Source organism: Hippichthys cyanospilos, chromosome 7 (genome assembly GCF_059441005.1).
Source record: "Hippichthys cyanospilos isolate Australia breed blue-spotted pipefish chromosome 7, RoL_Hcya_1.0, whole genome shotgun sequence".
Taxonomy (NCBI): domain Eukaryota; kingdom Metazoa; phylum Chordata; class Actinopteri; order Syngnathiformes; family Syngnathidae; genus Hippichthys; species Hippichthys cyanospilos.
Window position 1 is genome coordinate 1,575,562 of NC_142375.1, and position 26,939 is coordinate 1,602,500.

Sequence of the window (26,939 nt, forward strand, 5' to 3'; positions counted from 1 at the left end):
CAGAGACCAAGCTGTCAATCAATGTGCTTACTAGCATGTTCGCACACGGCAGTTGGAGGAGAGACACAGGAGAAGAAAGCAAGCTTTTGGATCCTCTTGCCTTTTGTAATAAATTGACATGTGAAAAAACAATACAGTACAGCGTCGATATTTTATTTCGAGAAAACAGTAAAGCCCCTGAGCCATTCAGAATTCAGAGCACAATGCGCTGTAAAAAAAACATATATCCGCCCTGTAAAAAATCGATGAAGCAGCGAAACCGTGAAAAATAAACTGCAATACAGCGAGGGATTACTGTATTTGGGATTGCAGTAGAGATCTGTTCACAAAATAATAATCATTAACTTATTTATTAATAAATATTTGTCCACCGAAAACTAATCAACATAAAGTGTCAGACCTGTTCTGAAAAACAAATATAAATATATATTTGTCCACAGGAAAATATGAAATTTATAGCATCCTCTTGAGATTACAGTAGATATCCGTTCACAAAAATAAATCATTTACTTAGGAATTAATATTTAACCACAAAAAATAATCAACACAAAGTGTCAGACCTGTTCTGAAAAATTATAAATAAATGTGATCATAGTAGAGATCTGTTCACAAAAATAAATAACGGTGGCACGTGACAAGCTGGGTCGAACCATTCTTGGACGGGCGAGAATCTGGGTTTTTAAAATAATGAAATTGAACACAACCTACTGAACATAATTTTTTATGAACTTATTTTCCTGAAAAATGTAATTAAATAATTATTTTTATAGGAGTTTTTCCATGTTCGTTTGTTTTATCTAAAATATTGAGTACCCCCTGGAGTTCCTTCAATTACCCCCAGCGGTACCTGTAGCCCCATTTGAGAACCACCTATGCACTCCCAGAGCCTGAGCACAACATTCTGATGAAAATTGCACAGACACTCATCTACATACCAACATTCGAGTTTCGAACATTCCGAGATACGAACAGTGTTACCTGTAAGTCAGATTTTGTAATTAGCGCATTACCTGTGATACCAACACCAGTACCGCCATTGTAAACAAATCTTCTGTCTAGTATGTTTTTTTTTTTTTTTTTAACTCATGCCGATAGTGGAGTGCAGGAGTGCGCAGTAAATCTCAGCTTTTTCGCGGTGGTATCGCTAAACAAAGAGTAAAATGACCACCTTATCTTAAAGCAGGAATGTCAAACTCATTTTTATTGTGGGTAAAAAAAAAAAAAAAAATTAATCCGCGATCCACTGTGGGTGCAATAGGTAAGGTGTGAAGTAGTGAAGAATCATTATATACTTTTCCTGTCACAACATAAAAATGCATTAAATGACATTAAAGTTAAAAAAAAATAAAAAAATAAAGGCAATCTACATTTTGCCAAGGAGTCACTATAATATAATTTAACAATGAATTGCTTCATGTTCTAATTCCTTTGCTTTTAATTTGCAAACAAATGTACTGTTGCTTTCATACCATTAAATAACAATACATTAAATTAAGTCTTCTTTTCCTCTCACAACATAAAAAGGCTTTAAATGACATTAAAACTTCACAAAATAGAGTAAAGGCATTCTTCATTTTGCGAAGGAGTCACTATAATCATTCTGCAATTAATTGCTTCATGGTCTAATTAAATTGCTTCTAATTTGAAAACATAAACTTATTGTTGCTTTCATGCTTTTCAAAATCATTTAATTAAATTTTCTGACCACCTGAAGTGTTTTCACACACCCAGGGGTACCCATACCCCATTTGAGATCCACTAAGCTAAGGTAATCAAGGTGTGCCTTATAATATGACCGATGACTCTCTAACATCTGGTCAGGTCCTGCTGATTCCAGCTATAGCTGGAGGACCTCATTGGCGCCCACACCGGAACTGAATTGCAACAACCCGACCGGCACTTCCAGAGCCAGCCCGACCCTGCGCCTGTGCTCCCGACGCAGCCGCTTGCGCTGGCAGAGGCGCAGCAAGGAAGTAGGGAAGTCACAAGTCAAGGCCGGCTTCGCAGTTGAAAGCCAGAGTTCGGAAACGTCTTCGCCCTCCCTGCTGCTGTCGCACTGGAACATTTCAATGCTACATGATGAGAAAGAGGACGGCAACCCGGATGATGTCGACAGAGCTTCTGGAGGACATCTCACGCTTGAAAATAAGAATCCTGAAAATTCCCTCAACCAGGTACAGGACCAAAACTAAAATCTGACAAAGACGCAATTTCTGGAAACATGATTTTTGTATTTTTATTTTATTATTTTTATATAATCTTTCTTAGTGTACCGGCAGTCTATGCATCATGGCATTTCACTAGTTCTAAGAATATTTTTTCCTTTACAAAACCCCCCAACAATTACTGATTATGAGTAAAAATGAGCAGTAAACCCCCTGCCAATCGCAATTGAGGCCCAGCCCTAACATTGCTAAAAGATGCCACAAGATGCTGGCAAAGATTGTGGTACGATGACCTGAAGCTCCTCCCCAAAGTCCAACTCAGATGCTCAGTACCAGGAGGGCGCCAACTCTGTATTTTCCAATGGTCACAAGCCTGTTTCTGTTCTCAGGCCAAGGCCCAACTCTCGTTGTGTGCCAAGGAAATATTGAGTGCCACAGTAAGTTGAGGAGCTTTGTTAAGGACAATAAAGTGCTTTGGTGGCTTCTATGTGTTAAAGCTAGTGATGAAAAAAGGAAACACTTAACATTTTTTGCTCATCGAGATGGCACTCTATTTAAAGATGCAGTGGGGAGGGAATACATCTCCATTGCGTTAGCTTTTATCTTTAAACCAAGAGCACCTTCTAAAGAAGCAAAATTAGATCACAAGTGGTTCATGAGGCTTTATTTTACCACCTTTACCCTAAGGACATGTACAAGTAATTTGAGGAGATTCATTTCGACAAAATTAGTCCTTTGCTATTTTAGGGATGGGATCTTACTTGTGGAAGAGCTTGTTTGGTAAATCAATGTTGTATGAATATGGCACTTTTAAAGGGACAATGTGTAAGATTTAGACCGTTTTTCAATACAGACAGCAGGAGTTGCTGCATTTATTATTGTCCATAGCTTTAACAGACATGGCACCTCCGGAGGCTTGCCACCCCCCTATGTAATGTAATTTAAGGATAACTAGACCTATGATTATATTTAAAACATACTGTTGGTCATTAAGAACTCATTTATTTGCAAGTTTTTTACATTTATAATATTTTATTCGATTTTAATGAAAAACTGATTAAATCTTACATTTTCCCTTTAAGACTAGCGCTGCAATGATTAATTGGTTAATTGACAAGAAATCAATTGTATTATTGAATCGATAGTTTTGAGACACCGACATCAACCATTTTGCTTATTTTTTATTTTTGGGGGGGTGGCGTTACATGTCAAATTCAGTTGCTGAATCTCTATGCATTTTATGTGCATTTTGTGCTATGTCAAATTTAAATCATTTCCTATTTTTGAATCTGAGCAAGATTACCACTTGTACTTTGATCGTATTATTATGTTGATGAATTGATTATTCAAGTAATCTGCTGTGGCTCATGATAAAGACACTGATGTTGGTTTTTGGGCTTGCTGCATATTTAAAGAAAACTTGACAGGTCCAATATTGCTGTCTTATTCGCAGTTCATTTTAATCAACTTTGTCACTTTTTTTTTTTTTTTTAAAGACTAGTTTGTGCAGCGACTCAACGGGAAGAGAAGTAGAGGGCAAGAACCTTGCAGAGTCATGCACACTGGTGGAGGGCCTCCTTTTCCCTGCCGAGTACTACGTGCGCACCACCAGGCGCATGGCTCTCTCGCAGAGCCAGCCGAACCTGCGGTTCATCATCCAAAGCCAGCTGAACTTGGCGCGACCCCGACGGAGGAAAGCCAATGCGCCTGGCTCAAGTGAATCTTGCCCGCCCATATCTGACTGCGCCCACGTCGCCACGGAAAGCGCCACGCCTCCTCGGCCCGTTCGTCCGGCGAGGGGGCGGAAGGGTCGGCATGGGCGAGGCCAGGGAAACCTTCGTTTCCAGAGAAAGTGTGTGGCGGGTTCGCCACATACCCAGCCAAGGCCTCTTTCTGAACATTTGCAGACCTTGCCCCCTGACTCGCAGACTTTGTCCGGACCTCAGGAGCTCATTCCCATCTTACGTAAGACGCTCACATCCAGCCCGGTGGCCTCAAGTAAGACACGCATGACATTGTACAACGAATTCAAATGCAAAGTCAACTCAAATATTGTCTTTTTCATAACACATCAAGTAGGGCTGGCTGATTTTCAAATTGTTTTCATTTCTTTTCCTCCTCTATATTCTTTTAAGAAAATAAGTAAAAATGATTTGAATTTTGTAAATTAATTTTGTGAAACTTCATTCTTTGCCAGCCATTTTCAGACCCTCCTTTACACTACCACATGATTTTTTTTTTTTTTGTGCATTGGAAACCTCTATATACTAATTTAATTCGTTCCGGAGTGCAGTTTGTAGCCTGAATAATTTTAATAACATTAAAATTCAAATTTTCATCAGATTTGACCAATGCAACTGTTGATGCAAATGGACCGAAAGTGAGGTTAACCCACTCCACAAAAAAGGCTTAAGCAGGCTTTTGCACCCAGATCACCGGAAAGATCTCTTAAGCACTTTATGGGAAGTGTTGAGCATTGACACGTTAGCATGTTAGCACTGGCAGCTTCCCCATGTCGTACCACAGAATGAATGCAAGCCCTCCTCTTAAATTTATCGAAGCACCCAGGTGAGGCCTTGAAATCTAGAGGTAGGCCTACTTGCTGCAATGTCCCTTTGCCTGCGTCTGCATCGCGCACTCATTACAATAGATTGCAAATAATGACGTTGGCCTTACTGAACGACAACCAGAAAGTTGTACACTAATGATCTATACTGTACAACACAGCGAATAGGAGAGCAGGACAATGAATGTGAGCAGCGGTGCAGTGGTCCCTTGAGGAGTGGGTATACTCTTTTAAGTAGTAAAGAAAAAAAGGACCGTTTTAGAACCAAGTGACATATAAGACAACCAGTGACATAAGACAAGTCTAACCAGAAAGCTGTCATTTCTACCAACTATTTTAAAATTATCATGACTTAATTTGGAGCAGTTTGCAGTTCCCTTATTACTAGTAACAAAAACAGAATGGATGGATGTAAAATGTATTCATCATGAGGCAAACATGTTTTGGTTATTTTTTTAGAGAGTCTTTGGAATTCTTCAATTTGTTTTGCTCACCACAGGTCTGGCCATTCTTTATTGATTTTTACATAACAAAACAACAACCAAAAATGATGCATCTGCCTGTCTCTCTCACACGCACTACTGTGATCACTGAACCATCATCAGCAAGACATGGGCCCTCCTCTTACCATTAACAATCTGCATCACCATATATTCAGCAAGATGAAGCATACAGGAGATTAGTGAATGAAATACCCCAAATATAAGACACACCTGTGTTTAAGACACACTCTTAATTTGGGGGTCAAATTCCGGTATTTTCTATATTACCATGTATACAGTAAGATGCACCAACACTTGGCAACGATGTAAAAAGTATATCAAAACAGAAATAATATCATCTTTTGAAGACTCTTTATATTTTCTTGGGTTCATTTCCACGTTAAGCGTGTTTCAGAATTCCCACATTGTGAGCCTTTGGTGAACACCAGTGTAATGTTGAATGCGCTCAAACCCCTTTCATTTCCTTTAACGCGGTTCGAATTCATTTTACCATAAATACCCAAAGTTGAGCAGCATCCTTGTTTAACCAAGTTTATGATTGTGTGTATATGCCAAAAGACCGCCATAAATAAAAGTGTCAAATAGATTACCTTTCCCTGGCCTCCAACTGATGCGCTCCTAATTGAATCAGCTGGAGACATCATCAGTTTTTCCTCTCGGTTTAAGTAATATTCCTGTGTGTGAACAAGGATGGACTGGGACGTTGGTTATGTCATCCTGCTTCTTTTATTGAAATGATGCCGTACCAACCTCCGCTAACGTGTGCTGTTAGCTGCAACAGGCACTTGATGCTGACAGCCAACTAACGTCCCCCTCCTCTAACTCATCACATAACCCTAACCCTGATAAGCTGCATTTAATGCGTGCGAGAATCTCAAGTTTTCAACCAGGATCTTTTGGCGCAATCAAGTTATCGCTCAGATATTGAAATTTTTTTTGTATTTAGAGGCAAAAATGTGGCGGAATTTTTATTCGCAAAGTGAATATTGTGTGCATAGAAGTGTTCGTATCTAGGGGTTCCACTGTAATTATTAGTACATACCAGGGTTTGATTTCTGGATTCCTGAAAGACATTAAATCGAATTCCCCAACTGCCGGTTGTCGGTCCTTTAATGGTCAGTGGATCAACTGGTACCGGCCGCATTGGTCCACATGGGCCGCAATTGAAATAATGATGTTTTGGAATGGATTTAGTTGATCCTTTAACAGTTCCTGCTTTTGTTCTTTGTTTGGCTTGATCTTTGTTTTTGGGCGCCGCCTCAGACCGCTGTTGATTTACATTTTGTAGTAAGGAAAGGATAGTGTGGTTTTGAGTAGTCACTGTCTGATAGACACGTTGTCCTCTCTGTGAAATCTGGCGCACAAGTGCCTGTAAGTTGTGCAGTACTTTCTTTGAAAGAATGTTGTCCGGTCCACAATAAAAATCTCAAGTGTTGATAAAAAGGTTGGGCACCCCTGTATTAATGTATGTGTATTTGTAGCACAAAAACAAAGGGATGTTGAACTTTTTCAAACGTGTCTTCTAGATTGTGAGAGCTGGCATGCCCTCCTGCTCCCTTCTCAACTCTCCCTTACGCCAACACTGCCTCTCCCGACACAACTGGTGGGCGACCTGTTGCCCTTTGACCTCCACCAGGACTTCCACTTGCCCGACAACCAGTTTGCCTCGCTGAAGCTCTGTAAACTTCGCCAAGTGGCGGCGGAGACTCGGATGGAAGCTTTCGCCTTGCCCGGCCACAGCGCTGGCTGTGTGCCGTGGCGCCCCGGAAATCTGGCGACCTTTTGGCTCAAACCTACAGTTGGGAAATTGGCCGCCCAATCAAAAGACAATGACTTTCGAAACGGGAATCTGCATCTCACTGGATCCTCTTGTTTGGGTCCTCAGAATGTGTGTCTGAGTCCAGTTGAACAGAAACCCCAGGATTTGGGCCAAAAAACAGAAGCTCTTCCCATGTATGATCTTCCTCTACAGGTAGGTCAGAAGAAAAACAGCCCTCAAGAAGATCTCCCCAAATTGGTCCAAAATGGACACAATGTTTACTCTCAGCTGCTCCTGAGCCCCCCAGCGGCCTCTGCCTCATCGCACCCAACCTCGTTGGCCATCCCCTCCAGCCCGCCGCTGCCCTCACTGGGGCTCACCTCGTCACCTACAGACTTCTCCCCGCTGATCCTGCCTCCCCTAACCACTGCCAATCATGACACGACCTCAGTGCTGGAGTGCAGAAGTTGCACGTTGAAGGTAAGAAACCTTACGGGCAGTGTTCCCTCTAAGCTGCACTGGTGCGCAAATGCGCACTGTTTGCGCGTTCTCAGCGGACAAGAATAGCTATGCTGTGCTTAAAACAAAATGCAGTACAAACGTATTAAATAACTTCTAATATTAGACCTCATCTTATCTAATTAATTAGACCAATAATATTATTTTCTATACCATTTTGCATCATGACCGCGACTGACAAGTGTCCAGCCAATTATACAATAAGCCAATTACACTAGTCTTCCAATCAAACGCATTGACAGAAACGTTTCCTGCATATACACCCCGTGCAGGTCAGCAAGCTAACAAAAATGATGTGCAGCGTTAAGAGATGCAAATGCTAACCCCTTTTCCTCGCAAAACCAACAAGCAGCGACACATCCACTCACCAAGCCAAAGTAAAAAAGAAATGCACTTCCTTTTAAGATGGAATGGCTGAAACAAGTGGGAAAAGTGGGTGAGATTGTTTTTTTCTTTTTTATTGCCATGGTGACAAGTGTTTATACATTACACTGTCTTGTCAATACTTATTGCTCAAGATATAAAAATAATAACAAACTTGTTGAAAACAAACAAAAATAGTTTGGCAATTTGTTTGGCAACATTGTGTGAGTTGAGACTTCTGCTTGCCTGGTTTACTTGTATACTTGTCCTGGTTTAAATACAATAAATAAATAATAAAATCCACTGGTCTATCTTTGATTAAATAAAGCAATACATTTATTCCAGAGTAGTTCCAAAGCTCTTCAAAGAAAAAATACTTCAAATAAAAGGCAAACATTACGGTAAAAAATTTGTGCAATCTAATCTGCAATCAATCTCAACTGCCCCTGTGATGCAGGCCCCAAGGCTCTTCAGGGTAAGTAACATAAATGTCCATTGGGCAGTGAGCCAAAACAACCAACAAACAAATAAATAACTTTCTAGCTCTTGGCCATTACAAAAACTGAAAACTTGTTGAAAACAAACAAAAATAGTTGTGATTTGTTTGGAAACATTGTGTGAGTTGAGACTTCTGGCTGCCTGGTTAACTTGTATACTTGCCCTGGTTTGAAAACAATAAATAAATAAAAAAAAAAAAATCCACAGGTCTATCTTTGATTAAATAAAGCAATACATTTTTTTCCATAGTACTTCCAAAGCTCTTCAAAGAAAAATACTTCAAATAAAAGGCAAACATTACGGTAAATAATTCGTGCAATCTAATCTGCAATCAATCTCAACTGCCCCTGTGATGCAGGCCCCAAGGCTCTTAAGGGGCAGTAACATAAACGTCCATTGGGCAGTGAGCCAAAACAACCAACAAACAAATAACTTTCTAGCTCTTGGCCATTACAAAAACTGAAATTTAAAGTAACTACAAACATGTCAATCGTAGATGCATCGTTCTCCTGTAGTGGTCCTGGGTGACACTTTTCACTTCAGCTATCCATAAATGACGGAATAAGTACACAAAAGCACATTACTCAGAGCCCCCCCTCCTTCTTTGCTCATTAATGACAAAATATGAGTTATGTGATAAAGATCACTTTAGGAGCGACAGATATGCGCACGGTGACTCAATGTGTGCATGTCAGAGGTTGCTCTCCTTGGTCCAAAGCCTGCACAGGGAGTTTGTGCAAATGCTCATTGAAAATTAGAGGGAACATTGCTTACCGGTCACTTTGGATCCAACTATGGATGGTACAATCTTCTCCAGCTATTCACAGGTACAAGATGGCTGCAAAGAACTACTCTTGTGTAAGCGAAGCTTCTCAACTTTTTTCAGCATTCTTCCTTGACTTCACGATAGAAAATGAAACCTCGAGGCACTTACTGTGTTATTTTTATCCTCTAGATGGTGCTCCTCATTTTATGCTAAAAGCTAGTGCAATGGAAATGTATTACATTTTTCGCTGCGTATTTAAACACAGTGCCATCTCGAGGAGCAAAAAAATACCACAAATGTTTCATGGGGTTTGATTTAGCCATTGCTAACTTCACACAGTGACGGGGAAAATGAAGCCTTGTGAAGCAATTGTGATGATATTCTCCTCCTCTAGATGGTGCTTCCAGTTTAAAACTAATAGCTCGTGCAATAAAAACTTTTTCCATTTCCACTGTGTCTTTAACCAGTGTGCCATCTTGAAGAGCAAAAAGTATCACAAGTAGGGCTGCACAATTATTGGAATTTTAATCGCAATCACGATATTGGCTGCCAATTATGATCCACGGCGATATTAACATTTAAAAAGCTGGTTACCTATACATGTCAAATCAAGCACTTTTTCATCCTACCACCAGGGAGCAAACGCAAGGTTAAGACTTCATTAAGCTTAAGAAATAGCAAGCGAGCAAATCCGGCAGCAGCAGCGACAAGGACGGCAGCAAGGCTTGGTTTATGTTTACGTTCCCCCGATATCTGCGCGGCTCCACGCATCAAATGAAGTAATTTTGGCAACTGCCTGACATGCGTTGGGCCAGACCCTCCACAACGCGTACCTTTCAGAATTTCTTTACCACGCGGAACACATGGTGGAAGAACTATTGCTAATGGAAGTTCGCCAGTACAAATACCTGATTTGTCTGAAAAAGACTCCCGTGATCCAAATACCGTCCAAATAACAACTCCTGGTGAGCACGCACACCGGGGAGAGATGAAGAGTCTGTAAAAAAGAAAAAAAGACACTGAAGTTGGCTTCGCGAGGCCCTCCCGAGATTTCAGCTTTCAATTCCACCTTAAAAGCCTTTAGATGGCAATTTCCCACATGTTTGCATGTCAAAAGCCTCTACTTTTAATCGCCCTAATATATTATTTACCGGTGTGAAATGGCGTTGAGTTTCTTACTTGATTCCTAATACAGTGGGCCCCCATGTCACGAGATTAACCGTTCCGCGGTTGGGCTCGTAAGGCGAATTCACCGTAAGGTGGGCAATCCAAACCTATGTTAAATAGCTAATGCGTTTAGAACCCCAGGTAAAAGCATCAAAATTGTACATATATATTCAAAATTGGTGCCAAAATAGTATAGTAAGTGCTACGTATATATAATATACATGTATACAATCAGAAAACATCATAAATAAAATATATGTAAAAGATTTATTTACCTTTGAGTGGCGCTTGTTATGCCCATATTCCCTAGTAAGGGTAGCCTAGGCTAGGCTAGCTTCGTATTTCTTGATTATCTCCAGCATCGTTTTCATATAAATCATCTTCTTATTTCTCTCTTTAACATCACGAGCAATCTTGGGACCCATGGCTAACCCAGTCAAGTTTGAATTAAGCAGTAAAATGGACTATAAATACGGTTTTGTAACCACTCACGATAGAACAAGTTTTATCGCCATCTTGAAACGAGTGAGGCCAACCAATAGCAGCCAGCTGTCAATTAAGACCTATTTTGACAAATCCTATTGACAAAAAAATTGAATAAATTTGATTTGAAATGACTCAAAAATGACATTTTGACTGCCAATTGATTTAAATGTGCTCAAAAGTAATTAAACGCTTGGTTCTAAGTCGGCTTGATTTTTTTTCATTGGTTTTTACTCGTTTGCTGTATTGCCCTGTGAGCCCAAGTTTTTGCCATGTCCTGAGTGAGTTTGTCTAACCATATTTTCCGCACTATAAGGCGCACCTAAAAGCCTTAAATTTTCTCAAAAGCTGACCGTGTGCCTTATAATCTGGCGCGCCTAATATATCGACCATGTCAAATGATGCAACAGCAAGCCCAATGTGATGTCTCAAGCCATTAAGCTGACTGTCTTACTACTTTAACTCAATTTAGTGGTGAGCTTCATGAACATGCGGACATACTAAAGTAAAAACTAAAAAAGCATTAGCCCTTACTAAACAAACAATGCGCCACAAATAACCCGTGTGAAGGGATGTGCATTGACGCTAACGTTAGCTATTGCAATGCTAAACAAGCATGGTCGCAATCTTTTCATATGCTAATTAGATTGTTGGCATGTGTATGATGCATATACAGTAAGTGTCAACAACATGTGGCAACAGCTACAGTATGTCCAAAACACACAAAAACACAGACTTACAGTCATTGCTCTCTTCTCTCTGCTCCTGTCATTCCACCTATCCAAAATTTTGTACCACTGCCTATGGTCCCCCACCCCCTCTCTTGTTTCGTCAGCACCTCACAGCAAGAGATTGAAGAAATTGTTTGAGGGATGAAACCTGTGCTTTGGACCCTTTCCCCACCACCCTTGTCAAAAACAAAATTTCCGCAATAAGCTCCTTAATCACTAAAATCATAAATGTCCCTACAGACTGGCTTGCAGCCCTTCAGCCCTGAAAACAACCATCCTCGGTCCTCTTGTCAAAAAAGCCTCCCTCGACCCTGAAGTACAGTGGACCCCCGTGTTACAATTTCCCTGATTTACAACATTTTCATGTTGCGACGTAAAATACAGAATTTTTTCATCCCCTCTTTATTTCATTTTCCCGGTAATGAGACCAAAAACAAGTCATGTTCCTAGGGGCTTGGTTGTATTTGTGTTGTTTTGCCTCCATCTGCGTTTTTAGGTAATTGCACGTATTTACTATAGCTGTCTTACTGCTTCCATGCAACGCGTGACTACAATGCTGGTCTGCTATTTGTCGGCGTCTCCTCACGGAGATGGTGGTCTGCTATTGGTCGGCCTCACTCGTTTCATAATGGCGGAATGGTAAAGCTTTGTTCGATGGTTACAAAACTGTATTTATTGTGAATTTTACTGCTTAATTCAAAGTTGAAAGGGTTAGCCATGGGTCCCCAAGATTGTTAGTGATGTTAAAGAGAGAAGTAAGAAGATGATTTATGTGAAAACGATGCTGGAGATAACCCTTATTAGGGAATGTGGGCATAACAAGGGGCACTCAAAGGTAAATAAATCCTTTCTATATTTTTTGTTTATGATGTTTTCTGTTTGTATACATGTGTATTATATACACGGGGACCCACTGTACTTTCAAACTACAGGCCAAACACAAATCTTCCATTCTTTTCAAAGATCTAGGATAAAGTTGTGTCCATTCAGCTTCACAATCATCTTAACCGCAATAACCTCGGGTGAAAATTTGAATCAGGTTTTCGCACTGCCCATAGCACGGAATCTGCTCTTGTCAGAGTCACTAACGACCTGCTCATGGCGGCTGATGCCGGCTCCCCTTCCCTGGTTATTCTACTGGATCTTACTGTTGCTTTTGACACTGTTGACCACAATATTCTGCTCACCCGCCTTCAAACCATTGGACTCAATAACACTGATTTTAAATGAATTAAATCATACATCACTGGCTGATCAGAATATGTGTCCCCGGGTTGTTTTAAATCTCGCACTCACATATGGTGTCCCCCAGGGATCTGTTCATGGCTCTACTACCCTCTTCACCTTGTTACACCTCGGACATATTATTAGCAGGCAATGGAATTTCATTCCACCACTATGCTGATGACACACAGCTAGCTATATTTGAAAATCAATCCAACCCACTCAGGATCTCCGCCACCCTTTTCATCAGCATCCCTGTCCATCCTCACCACCTGCCTAAAGGAGATGAAGGGGTGGATGAATACCAATTTCATGCAGCTCAACACTTCCAAAACTGAAATCATTCAAATTAGCACCCCCCATCAGATCAACTTATCTCCCATAACCAGTATCACTTTTTCCGGTAAAGACATTCCTCTCTCACCCGTCATTACAAACCTTAGAGTTAAAATGGACCCCTAGTTGAACTTTGAAGCGCATGTTAATTACGTTTACAAAAACTCCTTTCTCCATTTACGCAACATTTCAAAACCGCCCCGCACTCAACTTGGCTGACTCTGAAAAACTCCACGCCTTCGTCACCTCCAGGCTGGACTACTGCAACGTACTTCTCATCGGGATCTCTGGCAAGAACTTAAAAAAACTCCAGTATATACAGAACAGCGCTGCCATGATTCTAACAAGAGTGCGACAGCGTGAACACATTACCCCCATACTCATATCCCTCCAATGGCTTCCCATAAGTTCTGGACTGAATACAAGCTCTCCGTCCTTACACATCAATGGATCCATGGCAAAGCCCCCACGTACCTTAAGGAACTACTCTCTCCACATACATCAACTTGCTACCTCCTCTCCTCTAACAGTAACCTCCTTAAACCCGTAAAGACAAACCTACGAACTATGGGTGACCGGGCTTTCTGCTCAGTCTCCCCTAAACTGTGGAATGCTCTTCCACCGAATCTGAGAGCACCACAGACAGTGGACTCTTTTAAAAGAGGTCTTAAAAAGCACCTTTTTAGGATAGCGTTCACTTACTCATCAGTTACTGATGCCTTTGGTAGTTTTATACAACTATTTTTATTGATGCTATGTTTTCATTTTTCTTCTCTGCTTGTAGCACTTTGAGATTCTTGTTGAATGGAAAATGCATTAGAAATTAAATCCATTATTATTATTGCTTTCGGAAAGAGTCCTGAATGAGGGAGTCGTCTGAATGAACCAATACCAATTGCAAATAGCAATTTTTAAATCAACAAAACAATATATTTTAAGGTTTTTGGTTGCAATTTGATTCACATATTTAAGTTTAATATTTAATCATAATTGTATTCCATTAAAATCTGGATTTGTTTCGGCATTTAGCTCTTTTAATGTAATCGAGGTTATTTTTCCCCATTCTTCTGATAGTACTAAAATAAAACAGCTGTTTATTCATTTTGGATGTTGTGAGAACGCTTATTGTATTGCTAAAGTTTATATTGTATGAATAAAGTTTGATGACTTAGCTGATTGTTTTTAATACATTCCCTTTAGTGCAGCACCATCTAGTGGATGCGTAATGCAACGCCAGCCAGTACTGTAGTTTCAACTCTGTGCGCCTTATAATCCGGTGCGCCTTATACATTTGGCCTCTGGTTTATGAAGTCCCTGGCTTGCATTTTTTTTTTTTTTTCACTTTACGATGTTGACTGCTGCGTTTTTTTTTGTCCCCTCTATATGCCAATTTTTTCGTGGGACGACAAAAACTCCTCCTCAAACATGGCGGCCAGTGTGTGTGCGTGACTGCAAGTCGCTCCGCGCTCATACGTCTATACATGCTTCACCGCTTACATCACTAGAATGCTGATCTGCTATTGGTCGGTGTCACTGAAGCAGTAAGTTGCTGGTGTGCTATTGGTTGACGTCACGCTTTCCAAAATGGTGGATTGTTAAAGCTTTGTTCACCTGTGAGTGCTTACAAAAATGTATTTACAGTGTATTTTACTGCTAAATTGAATTGGTTAGCCATGAGTCCCAAGATTACGACTGATGTTAAAGAGAGAAGAAGATGATATATTAATGGAAACGAATCTGGAGATAATCAAGAAATACGAAGAAGGCTAAGTAGGCTAGGCTACCCTCACTGTGGAATATGGCTGTAACAAGCTCTCACGGCACTTAAAGGTAAAGAAATCCTTTCTATATATTTTATTTATGATGATATTTAATTGTATAACTGTATATTATATATAAGTAGCACTCACTGTACTATTTTGTTACCAATTTTTAATATTTTTTTACCTGGGGTTTTACATGCATTAGCTAATTAACATAGGTTTGGATTGCCCGCCATACGGCAAATTATAGTAATTATCCCAACCGCGGAATGGATTAATCTCATAAACCGGGGGCCCACCGTACATGTTCTTTTTTTTTTTTTTGTCTTTTTAAGAAAATATGCCATTCGTTGAAGATGCACCTTATAATCCGGTGCGCCTTATACTACGGAAAATACGGTAATTGTCATTTACTTTACTTATTTATTTTATCTTATTGTTATTTTTAAGTATCAAGTCTAAAGCCTTGTTTACTGTATATACTGCTTGTTTAAAAAAAGAGGCAATAAATTGACATGTTTGACCAAACACGATGAGTAATCGTGATTTATAATCGTGATCTCAATATTGACCAAAATAATTGTGATTATTATTTTGGACATATTTGTTCAGCCCTAATCATAAGTATATTATGAGGCTTCATTTTGCCATCACTACCTGAAGATAACCATTTTCTCCAGCCGATTATTCTCACAAGGGTCACAGGCTTACTGGGTTAGGGTCTCAGCTGTCTATGGGCAGTATGTGGGGGACACCCTGAACTGGTTGCCAGCCAATTGAAGGACAAACAGAGACGAACAATCATTCAAGCACCCAATCGCACCTAAGGACAATTTAGTATGTCAAATACCCCTGCCACATTAATTTGCAAGCTTTTGAAATTGACATTCATTTGATTTATTCCTTTTTCGTGAAGACAGATTTGAACCATTTTAGTTGGAGTTGTGTGGCTCTTTATTACCCGCATGATTATGGTCAGGGTGTGCAAGAAAATTTTTTACAGAACCAGTCGTGGCCATTCTGTCCTTTGGCTGTGACGTGTGTTGCCTTTGGAAAACATTGAGTATTTCAATTATACTAAAATTTACTGTATACATATCCCATGCAATACAATATGTTAAAAATGACTGGCATGTGCTGTTAACTGATTCATGTTGACATGCGTTCAGGCCCCAGCAGGAAACGGCTTGGTGGATGCGTGCTGCTTCTTGGATCAGAGCGGCAGCTTGTGCGTCGCCGCAGCGGGAGAGCGGGCTGTGACTTTGTGGAGTCGAGTCTCATCTTCGTCGTGCACTTGGATACAACGACACAGGTGGAACTTCAATGAGGTGGGTGTTTACAAAGTCCGTACTTCTTAAATGAGGTTACATGACAATTTAACAGATTTTTTTGGCAATCATCATATTTAATTTATTGCACTGACAGGAGTACTTTGCCTTTTTCAAATCAAAAGCAAATTAATTGGAACATGAAGCAACTCATTGCTAGATTTTGTTATATAGTGGCTCCTTAGCAAAATGTTGTCTGTCTTTGTCAACACAGCTGTTGCTGAGCGTGTTTCCTGTCCCGGATGCCGGTTTTGTTTGCGCCACGTCAGGTCAGCTGGAATTCAAACAAGTCTGGTAAGCCGCACTGCACTCTGCCAGCTTGCCCTATCGCCTTTATCTTTGAGACATTTACGACGTCCTTGTGCGGTCAGGGTGCTGTCGCGGTACAGCGGCGAGCCAGTGGCGCTCCTTCGTGGTGACGTCCAGGCAACTGTGGGTGTGGCACAGTCTAGGGTAGTGACCTCCTCCCGCTCAGCCTTTGGCTGCAAACTACAGGTTTTCTCACTCTCCAACCATGGCAGGCGAGTGACTTTTTTGTTTTTTTAGCAAACTCCTGTGCATTTCTGGCAACGGCAAAATGCAGCAAAGACCATTTAGAATACAGGTGTTGGACTTCATTCCTCAAGGGCCAGCATCCTGCTGCTTTTTTCGCAGTTTTGTCACATATCGCCGCGAAAAACGAGGGATCATAGCACAGTGGACCCCCTGTTTACGACGTACTTGGCTTGCGTTTTTTCATCTTACAATGTCGACCGTGGCGTTTGTCTCCTCTTTACGCCATTTTTATATATATATACAGTCGGCCCCCGGCTTACGAGCACCCTGATTTACGAACAATTCGCCTTACGAGCGTGGATCAGGGAGATTTTTGTCCTCCGCTTACGAACAAACCTCTCGCCTTACGAGCAATTCGACATGCCGGCCAATTGAGTATGTAGAACTGTTCTTGTTTAATAGCGTCAATATAATCAACAGTAGCGACATCATTAATCATCAGTAGATACTTGTGGCAGTTACGTGAACGCTATTGGTCTTACAACGTCACAATGACTGTCTCACTCACGGTGTCTAAATATATTACCATTTAAGTGTAGTGTTTGTACAGCTAAAGGGAAAAACAGCTGACATGAAATTAAATGTGCCGATTGCAGGACAAAGAATTGTCATTGGTTTAAATGTGTGTTTTTTTTAAATTAATTGTCAATACATTCCAACCGTTTAAAAAAAAAAGTGCAAATAATTATCAGTCAGTCACGGAGATGCGAATATGCTATTGGTCGATTAAGGTCACCCGGTCTCACTCACGGAGATGCTATTGGCCGGCGTCACACGTCAATCACAGAAATGCCGATATGCTATTGGCCGAACGCCTTTATCTAGCTTGAAGGGACAGGATGGAAGGAAGCAGAGAAAATTAGTGAAAAACGGAATGTTGTGAAGACTTTGCAAACTTTATCTGTTAGACATAGCTTCTAAAATTACTAGCAGCGGTAAAGAAAGAAATAAGAGGATGATGTTTTAGTATCTGCGTGATTTGCACCCTGACTGAAAGAGTTACTGTAACACTGTAAGACCAATAGCATATTTATCGCCGTGTTAACCTTTAGCGTTGGACTCTGCCCCCTATGCTTACACCCAGCTCAAGTCTCGTCGTTTCAAAGGTAAAAGCTATTAATCCAATGTATTTATTATAAAATGCAAGTGTGCAGTAGAGTATGTCACTCAATTTTAATATATGTATACAGTGTGTCGTTTTTACCTAAGACTTCTGCGCGCGATGCACGCATTCACGAATTAACATGGGTTTGGATTGCCCGCTATACGAGCAATTCGAGACACGAGCGTAGCCGCTGAACGGATTAAGTTCGTAACCCGGGGTATATATATATATATATATATATATATATATATATATATATATATATATATATGATTGTTTCCCTGCCCCCCTTTTCATTTCCTCCGCAGCGCATCCCAGTGTCTCCCTCTTGCCTCACCTGACGTTTGCGTTAGGGCACTGGCTCCAGTGGATGTTCTCCCCAACGCGCTGATCGGCACCGGTGAGGAAGGTCGACTTTTTGTCTGGTATGATTAAACACTATAAGGGAAACTATCCAAAAGCTTATACCTGCTTCTATAGTTTTGTTCAAAATAATTGTAGTCTGTTTAAAAAAATGAATAAAGTCCAAAATCCTTATAATAGTTTTTATTTCCAAGCATTGGGAATTGCCGCAGGAATCTCTAAAAGAAGACTAGGACAAGCCTAGCTGCTAAGCAGCAAAAAGAGTAACTCAGACCAGCCAAGATTGACTTTTCTCCGCCATGGCAAAGGGAAAAAGCTTGACGAACGAACTAATGCGTTGCCAGCACCAATTCATCGCTCAAGCGTCCCTGCCTGCCTTTTATTCATTCAGCAAAGCATTGCACATTACAAGACACCAACAGCTGGGCCAAGGTCCCAGCTCACACTTTCCTGCGTCAACAGCTTTACCTAAGGATTGGGACGAGATGAACTCGGACTGCATAGATGGATAGCAATGCACACTATTCTAGACAAGAAATAAGCACATAATGTTAACAACCTAATATATGGTTCGCTTCACAGGAACACTACACATTATATTCTAAATTAAAACATGAAGAAAACAGTAGAAATTCTTTAATCGCTTTACAGAAAATGAAGAAAAATGAACAATGAGCTGTTCAAAAATATAGCGTCTGCATTTTATTGTACAAACTCAAATATTTACTGTATAAACTGAACATTATCCAAGATTCAGCATTCCTATGAATCACTAAACTAATATTTAGTTGTATAGCCACTGTTTCTGAGAACCGCTTCACATCTGTGTGGCATGGAGTCGACAGACTTCTGGCATCTGTGAACAGGTTTTCCAGCCCAGGATGATTTGATAATGTTCCATAATTCCTCTGCATTTCTTGGTTTTGCCTCAGAAACAGCATATTTCATGTCACCCCGCAAGTTTTCTTTTGGATTAAGGTCCGGGGATTGGTCTGCCCACTCCATAACTTGAATTTTGTTGGTCTGAAACCAGGAAGCTGCTTGCTTACCAGTGTGTTTGGGGTTGTTTTGTTGTCTTGTTCTCTTCAGCATAAGGCAACATGACCCCTTCAAGTATTTTGGTGTATCCAAACTGATCCGTGATCCCTGGTATGTGATAAATAGGCCTGACACCATAGTAAGAGAAACATCCCCAAATCATGATGCTTGCACAATCATGCTTCACTGTCTTCAGTGTACTGTGGCTTGAATTCAGTGTTTGGGGGTCGTGTGACAAACTATCTGCGGCCCTTAGACCCAAAGAGAACAATCTTACTCATCCGTCCACAAAATGTTTCTCCATTTCTCTTTTGGCCAGCCAATGTGTTCTTTAGCAAATTGTATCCTCTTCAGCACGTCTTCTTATTTTAACAGTGGGACTTAGTGGGGGCTTCTTGCCGATAGATTAGCTTCACACAGGAGTCTTCGAATTGTCACAGTACTCACAGGTAACTTCAGACTGCCTTTGATCATCCTGGGCTGAGTTTTCACCATTCTGGCTATTCTTCGATCCATTCAAATGGTAGTTTCTGTTTTCTTCCACGTGTCTCTGGTTTTACATTCCATTTTAAAGCATTGGAGAGCATTTTAGCCGAGCAGCCCATCATTTTCTGCACTTCTTCATACGTTTTCCCTCCATTAATCAACATTTTAATCAAGTACGTTTTTCTTCTAAACAATGTCGAACGAGCCATTTTTCTCAGGTTTTCAGAGAGAAATGCATGAGCAACATGTGCTGGCTTCTTCCTTAAATAAGGGCCACCCGATTCACACCTGTTTTTCACAGAATGAATGACTTCACTAATTGAACACTACACTCCTATTTTTTTGAACAAGCCCCTTCAACATTATTCAATTACACTGGCTCGGTAGTATGCATATCATGAATGTTGGCTCTGTTGGTTTTCTATGACCCTACTACAGCAACTGGTAATTTATTTGCCACATAGTAATATATTTTCTACCAAAAACTAGTTATTCAGGTTGGACTGCTATTATTTTGAACACAACTTTATGTGTGTGTATATATTAGGGCTGCACTAGTCTGGCCAAAATAATAATCATGATTATTTTGGTCAATATTGGAGTCACGATTATTCATCACGATTATCCATCATGTTTAGTCAAACATGTCTACTTATTGCCCCCTTTTTTAAAAAAAAAAAGCAGTATGTAAACAAGGTTTCAAGTCTTGATACGTACAAATGATAATAATAAACTAAAATAAATACATTTAAAAAATAATTTAAAAAAAAAAAGACCTGGCAAAAACTTGGCACACGGGGGAACACAGCTAACTTACTTGCTGACTGCAAAAACAATGAAAAAAATGAAGCCTACTTAGAACCAAGCAGAATATTTACTTTTAAGCAAATTTGAATCAATTAGCAGTCAAAATATAATTTTCGGTCATTTCAAAGTTTATGCCAACAAGATTTCTCAAAATGCGTCTCAATTGACAGCTAGCATGATATATATTAGGAATGAATGGGAAACTCACACTGTTAAATTATATACAGTGGACCCCTGGGTTACAACGTCCCTGGCTTACATTCTTTTCATGTTTATGAGGTGGAATACTAAGTTTTTTTCGTCCACGCTTTACGGCATTTTCCGCTTTACGGCCAACAACTGTTATGACCCGTGAGAAAGTCTGTGTTTCTTTTGTTTTTCCTCCCTCTTCAGGCGTTTATAGGTAATTGCTCTTATTTTCTGTTTGTGCCAAACTGCCTGCGACTTGCATGTAGGGTTTATTTCATGGTGTTATCAATCTGTGCATTCTGGGTTTGCAGCTGCTTGATAACAACAACGCTCGCTTGTGAGTTACGTTTTTCTTTCTTTCTAACTTCAAAAGACTGAAAACAACAGTAAACCACTTAAAATTACTCCAGCTTCTTCATCTCATTGTGGAAATGTTCGCTATCTGTCGAAGTGGGTTCTGACACACGCTCACTGAGGACAGAATAATAACACAAAATTCAAACTTGGCGGTCAGTGTGCGTGCGTATTACTGCGAGTCGCGATCGCTGACCCACGCTCATATGTCACTGCATGCATCACCAAAATGCTGGTCCGTTATTGGTCAGCGTCACTAAGATGCTGGTCTGCTAATGTTTGGCGTCACATTGTCACTAAGACTTGATCTCGTGTGAGTGCTTACAATATTGTATTTATTAGGGATGGGACGAGATCTTGCGAGATCAAATGCCACAGCAAAAATTGACCAGAAAAACATCTTTTGCCATGGATAAGCCGCACTGGACTATAAACCGCAGGTCATAACACCAGATATTTATGCAATATATATATATATATATATATATATATATATATATATATATATATATATATATATATATTTTTTTTTTTTTTAATTGTCTACCAACTGCAACATTCTCTCTTTAACAGCATTCTGTCTCCCATTGTTTAATTGATCGATTAATTTAGTGAACATTGTACACACTGCACATAAATAATATATACAATCATAATATTATAAATACAATCATATATACTGTATATCAAACACAAATTTTTATACAAGATCTTTATGTCGTCCTCACTCAGAAATGTCGGGATTTTCGCCAGCTAGACAGCTGGATAACGACGTTTCAAACAAACAGACTGCCTTTCCTTTTGCTCTGCTTTATTTGAACAATGGCCATTGACCATTACCCTCTTTAGGTTGCCGAAAAACTAGAAAAACAAAACCGCTAATCAGCTAATGATACATAGCAACTCTCGAGCTAACAAACAAGTTGCACAACGAAAAAATACTCTTATTTACAATGTCTCTAATGATAAACAAAACAGATGAACAGTGTCATTTTGACAACCTATATACAGTATGAACATGTTTGGACATGTTTGTGTATATACGTGTGTGTGTGAATGTGCCACCGGTTTACTAACCCCCTATTTTACGTATTTTTCATCTTACGACGTGAACCGCTGCGTTTTTTTGTCCCCCTCTAACGCACAAACCTTTCGTCTTATGAACCATCCACCATGCCGGTCAGTGTGTCCGCACTGTTTTTTTCCCTTTGATGCATCAACAAAAACAACTTTTCTCGCATGTCACGGAAACGCTGATATGCTATTGGTCTTATAAGGTCACAGTCACGGTCTCAGTCACGGAGATGCCGATATGCTATTGGTCTTATAAGGTCACAGTCACGGTCTCAGTCACGGAGATGCCGATATGCTATTGGTCTTATAAGGTCACAGTCACGGTCTCAGTCACGGAGATATGGATATGCTATTGGCCGGCGTCAGGTCAATCACAGAAATGCCGATATGCTATTGGCCGAACGCCTTCATCTACCTTGATGACATAGCTGGTCGGTGTGTTGTGAAGACTTTGCAAACTTTATGTGTTAGACATGGCTTCTAAAATTGCAAGTGTCGGTAAAGGAAGAAGTACAATTCTCAATAACAAGGAAGCTATGATAGCAAGCAAGTCTTCTAAGGGCAAGACTTTCCTTGTCAGGGGACGGACCTCGGTCGACAACAAAATGGAGAGGCTTCTTCTATTATGGATTAAAGAGAAAGAAATCGCCGGTGATATGTACTCGTTTAAGAAAAGTTCTCGTTTAAGAAAAAGTAAAATAAATTCTGTGGGTTCGTCTCTGCTCCCCTCCGCCTCCACCCACCACCAGCTCAAGTCACGTCACCCCAAAGGTAAATGTCATTTTTCCTTTGTATATTTACGTTATTAAATTTAACTGTAGATTATGTTAATTATTTTTAATATGTGTATAAAGTCGTGATGTTTTTACCTAAGGTAAACACGCATTCACTAATTAACATAGGTTTGGATTGCCCGTCATACGACCAATTCAAGTTACGAGCCTAGCCGCTGAACGGATTAAGTTTGTAACACGGGGGCCCACTGTGTGTGTGTGTGTGTGTACATATATATATATATATATATATATATATATATATATATATATATATATATATATATATATATATATATAATATGTGTGTGTGTGTGTGTGTGTGTGTGTATTTTTTTTTTTCTCCCTAGGAATTTAGAGAGTGGACACTTACTGCAGAAAATTGATCTGGATGACAGTTTGTCACTCACATCCTGTTTAAGAGGATTCTCCTTCCATGTAAGTATACAAACACACAAAAGAATTTCTGCCATTTTGCTATGGCGTTATATTTGTACCACAATTACGCGCACGCGGAAAAAAACTGAGCGAGCGAAAACAGATTTTGAGAGCAGAAAAAAAGTTTTTGAAAAGAAGTTTCTCGCTCAAAATTCCTTTTTGCTCGCTCGCAATAGCATTCTCGCGCTCAACATCTCGCTCTCGTTCGCGATACTCCTCCCTCCCTCGCTCAACATCGCGTTTGCTCAACATTGAGCTCTCGCTCGCCCGAATCGTCCTCTGCGCTCGCTCAGTTCTGCGCACGCGTTACATTTGTGCCACAAAACCAGCCAATCAGAGCTTGTAAAAGCACATTGATTGACAGCTTGGTATCCAATGAGATTGCTTGTTGTGTTAACCCAGAACGAGTAAACAAGTGCGTCACATCCACGTGGGCTGGAGGGGTGGGCTTATATTATTCAAGTACAAAAACTAACAAGGTATTTCTGTCAAATGATACAATACAGTAATAATAATATTAAAAGTAATTCTCCAGCCCAAGTCCGGGTTGACGCACTATCGTTTGCCCTTTTCAGGTGAACACAGGGCAAACGAGAGTGTGTCAACGGATAGCGTGCAAGCAATCTCATTGGATACTAAGCTGTCAATCAAAGTGCTGTCAATGCAAAGTACAAGCTCTGATTGGCTGGTTTTGTGGCACAAACGTAACGCGTGAGCAGAACTGAGCGAGCGCAGAGGACGACTCAAGCGAGCGAGAGCTCGATGTTGAGCAAACGCGATGTTGAGCGAGGGAGGGAGGATTATCGCGAGCGAGAGCGAGATGTTGAGCGAGGGAGGGCTATCCTGAGCGAGCAAAAAGGAATTTTGAGCGAGCAATTTCTTTTTCTGTGTTCAAACTCCATCGGCGCGCGCTCAAACTCTTATCATTACGCGCTCAGTAGTTTTTTTCTTGCTCTCAAAATCAGTTTTCGCTCGCTCAGTTTGATTTCCTCCGCTCAAATTTTTTTTTCGTGCGCTCGTAATTGTGGCACAAATATAACGCCATATTTCGCAGCTATAGTCAAACCTGCCCCATTCCCCGATGCCAAATGGAGCCACTTGCACTTGACAAATCGACAACACTCAAATGAGTACGGTTTTAAGAATTTGTTTCTTGTGTGTTGAGGGTGTGCTGTTAGTCCTCCTGCAGCATGTATTTGTGAGCAACGTCCAGGCTAAGCAAAACTGCGCCAAGGATGTAACATTTGGCAAACAGGAAGAAGTGAAGCCAGCGCTTTTCTCCTTGCTTGCGATTAACCCTCTCAGTGGTAAAAGTGTTCTGGCAGCCCGTTGGACGCCACCTGCAGTCTGGTCGGGAAGGTGAGCTCAAGAATCTACTTCATGGTATCTTTATTTGTTTTTGTAAAACTTACAGTTTATCAACATTTTCCCATCACGCCAGCTAGCTAGCCGCTAACTAAACAACAATTTAAATGTGATCGTTAACAGCCAGAGCTGTATCCCTTTTAAGGTGTGCAATCAGACAAAGCAAGTTTGCAAAAGAATGGGGCTCGGTGGGATACATTTTTGGTCATCTCTGATCTCATGCAGGTTGCGCGAGGCAGACGCCAGCGACGCGGCACTGGTGGGCCTGAGTCACAGCGGGTGCGCGTGCGTCTGGCAGCTGAGGCAGCGAGGCCACTGCACCACGGTGACGGCGCCCCTCGACAATGGAGGCTGGCGACTGGCCCGCTGGGCAGAAGACGGCAGCACGCTGGTGACAGGCCAGCACAACGGCGATGTCACCTTGCACTTTGACCTCGCTGCTCGGTACCATTTTACTGTTTGTTGTTTTACGAACACTCGCAAGGATTTTAAAGTGCCACCTTCACTATCAATTTCACCTTGACTAGGGATGGTACAGTTTTGTTGCCATACCTCTGATTCATTGTTGATGTTGGTAGAAAAGAAAAACAAACGTTTTGTAGTTTCAGTTGAGCTCATAAATGTTGTTAAAAATTTGGTCTCTTGCCTTAACTGCTTGTTGTACTTGTATTATTTAGTTCTAACTAGTTTTTGTTGTTTCATACAATTGTCATTAAAACCTCACAGACCGTACATTTGGATGGATTAAAACATCATAAATACACGTTTTTTCTTCTTCCTAATATTACAAGTTTTAGGGCTTGTTTGTTGTTGTCAATTGATCATTTTAATCATTTCAATATGACACAATGACCTCTGGATGAATATGAATAATTTAAGATTTTTCAATGTAAGAACAATGTAAAACAAATGTATAAGTGTACGGTTCCAATATATAATATATAAATATAAAATATAATAAATATATATAATATATTTATTGCGATGATTTACACAAAAACAATAGGATACAGATAAGTGAATGTGTGTGTGTGTGTGGGGGGGGCATAAAACTGTCAAATTTAAACGGAGTAATCCTAAAAAATATATTTTTACATGAATCATACGATGCGCTTTGCACCGTAATTCCTTTATGACTTTTTTTTTAATTCATAAATATTTATTGGAATTTAGTTTTGCCCCTGACATTCACCCAACTAACGATAGAAACAGAGTTAGTTAATGCGAACGGTACTGACTGTTCCCAACGTCCACGTTTAAAGTTCCGCGCTCATCAACTACGTATCCCATGGGCACTACTGTTAACTAAACCAGATTTGCCCTATTGGATTAAACCATGTGCTTGAGGCGGTCGCCCATTGGCCCATTCGTACTACATTTCCCGTGATGCACCGTGGTGCGTCGCCATTCAAATCTTGCAGACCAATAGGAAGTCGTCGCTTCGGCTGGTAGCGTTTAAAATTCATTTCTACATTTGGCGTCTAGAAGCTAGGTGGGTAACAGGAGATCGTTCGGTGAGCGCTCATTTTCCCTCTAAAATTCACGCTTTAATTTTTTTTGAAAACTTTTTCAAAACGACCTTTAACGTGTTGGACGTAGAGTTTGAATACTATTCCAGCTTGCTTTTACAAGGCGAACTCGGCCTTTCTTCACTACTTCCCCGAGCTCGAAAATAAAAATGAGTGCGCCGGCCGCCAAGCAGCCGCAGCCTTTGCCGTCTGCGACCGTCAAGGGTGCCGGGAAAGCGACGTCGGCCTCGGGCTCGTCACCCCTTAAGGAGATCCCAGAGGTGCTGGTGGACACGCGGGCCAAGAGGCACTACGCACGCGGCCGCTTCCTGGGCAAGGGCGGCTTCGCTAAGTGCTTCGAGATCACCGACGTGGACACCCAGCAAGTGTTCGCCGGCAAGATCGTGCCCAAGTCGCTCATCGTCAAGCCGCACCAGCGCGAGAAGATGACGTCGGAGATTGCCATCCACAAGAGCCTGGAGCACCCCAACGTCGTCGGTTTCCGAGGCTTCTTCGAGGACGACGACTTCGTCTTTGTGGTGCTGGAGCTCTGCAAGAGGAGAGTGAGTACGGTACACGAAAAAAAAAAGATTGTGGTCGACCCGCTTCCGTTATTCGCGGGTTGTAGGCACAAGCCGGGTCGCGAATTTCGAAAAATCTACGAATACTCGACACTCATGTTCGATGCTCCTCCCCTTTCAAAAAAAATGTTC

General features: G+C 40.8%; 2 protein-coding genes and 1 pseudogene across 4 annotated transcripts in view; all 3 read left to right on the forward strand.

Annotated features, from left to right (window-relative positions):
* palb2 (partner and localizer of BRCA2) overlaps nt 1–25,481 on the forward strand; it is a 29,984-nt gene extending 4,503 nt beyond the window's left edge. Inside the window, exons 3-13 of one of the 3 annotated variants that reach the window (XM_088420374.1) lie at nt 1,822–2,174; nt 3,662–4,163; nt 6,761–7,206; nt 7,282–7,473; nt 16,013–16,171; nt 16,386–16,465; nt 16,543–16,692; nt 18,140–18,256; nt 23,266–23,353; nt 24,519–24,712; nt 24,944–25,481. In XM_088420374.1, coding sequence (XP_088276500.1) covers nt 1,822–2,174; nt 3,662–4,163; nt 6,761–7,206; nt 7,282–7,473; nt 16,013–16,171; nt 16,386–16,465; nt 16,543–16,692; nt 18,140–18,256; nt 23,266–23,353; nt 24,519–24,712; nt 24,944–25,241 — 2,579 coding nt within the window. In that variant the 3' untranslated portion in view covers nt 25,242–25,481. Of the gene's footprint in view, nt 1–1,821; nt 2,175–3,661; nt 4,164–6,760; nt 7,474–16,012; nt 16,172–16,385; nt 16,466–16,542; nt 16,693–18,139; nt 18,257–23,265; nt 23,354–24,518; nt 24,713–24,943 lie in introns of those variants that run through there. The other 2 variants (XM_088420373.1, XR_015866239.1) reach the window with 2 other exon arrangements.
* LOC148420606 (uncharacterized) lies at nt 12,919–13,872 on the forward strand (annotated as a pseudogene).
* Nucleotides 25,482–26,149: 668 nt separating the features above from the next.
* The window catches only part of plk1 (polo-like kinase 1 (Drosophila)), a 26,337-nt gene continuing 25,547 nt past the window's right edge, over nt 26,150–26,939 (forward strand). Inside the window, exon 1 of the mRNA XM_088419462.1 lies at nt 26,150–26,789. Within this exon, the coding sequence (XP_088275588.1) occupies nt 26,397–26,789 (393 nt within the window). The 5' untranslated portion in view covers nt 26,150–26,396. The remainder of the gene's footprint in view (nt 26,790–26,939) is intronic.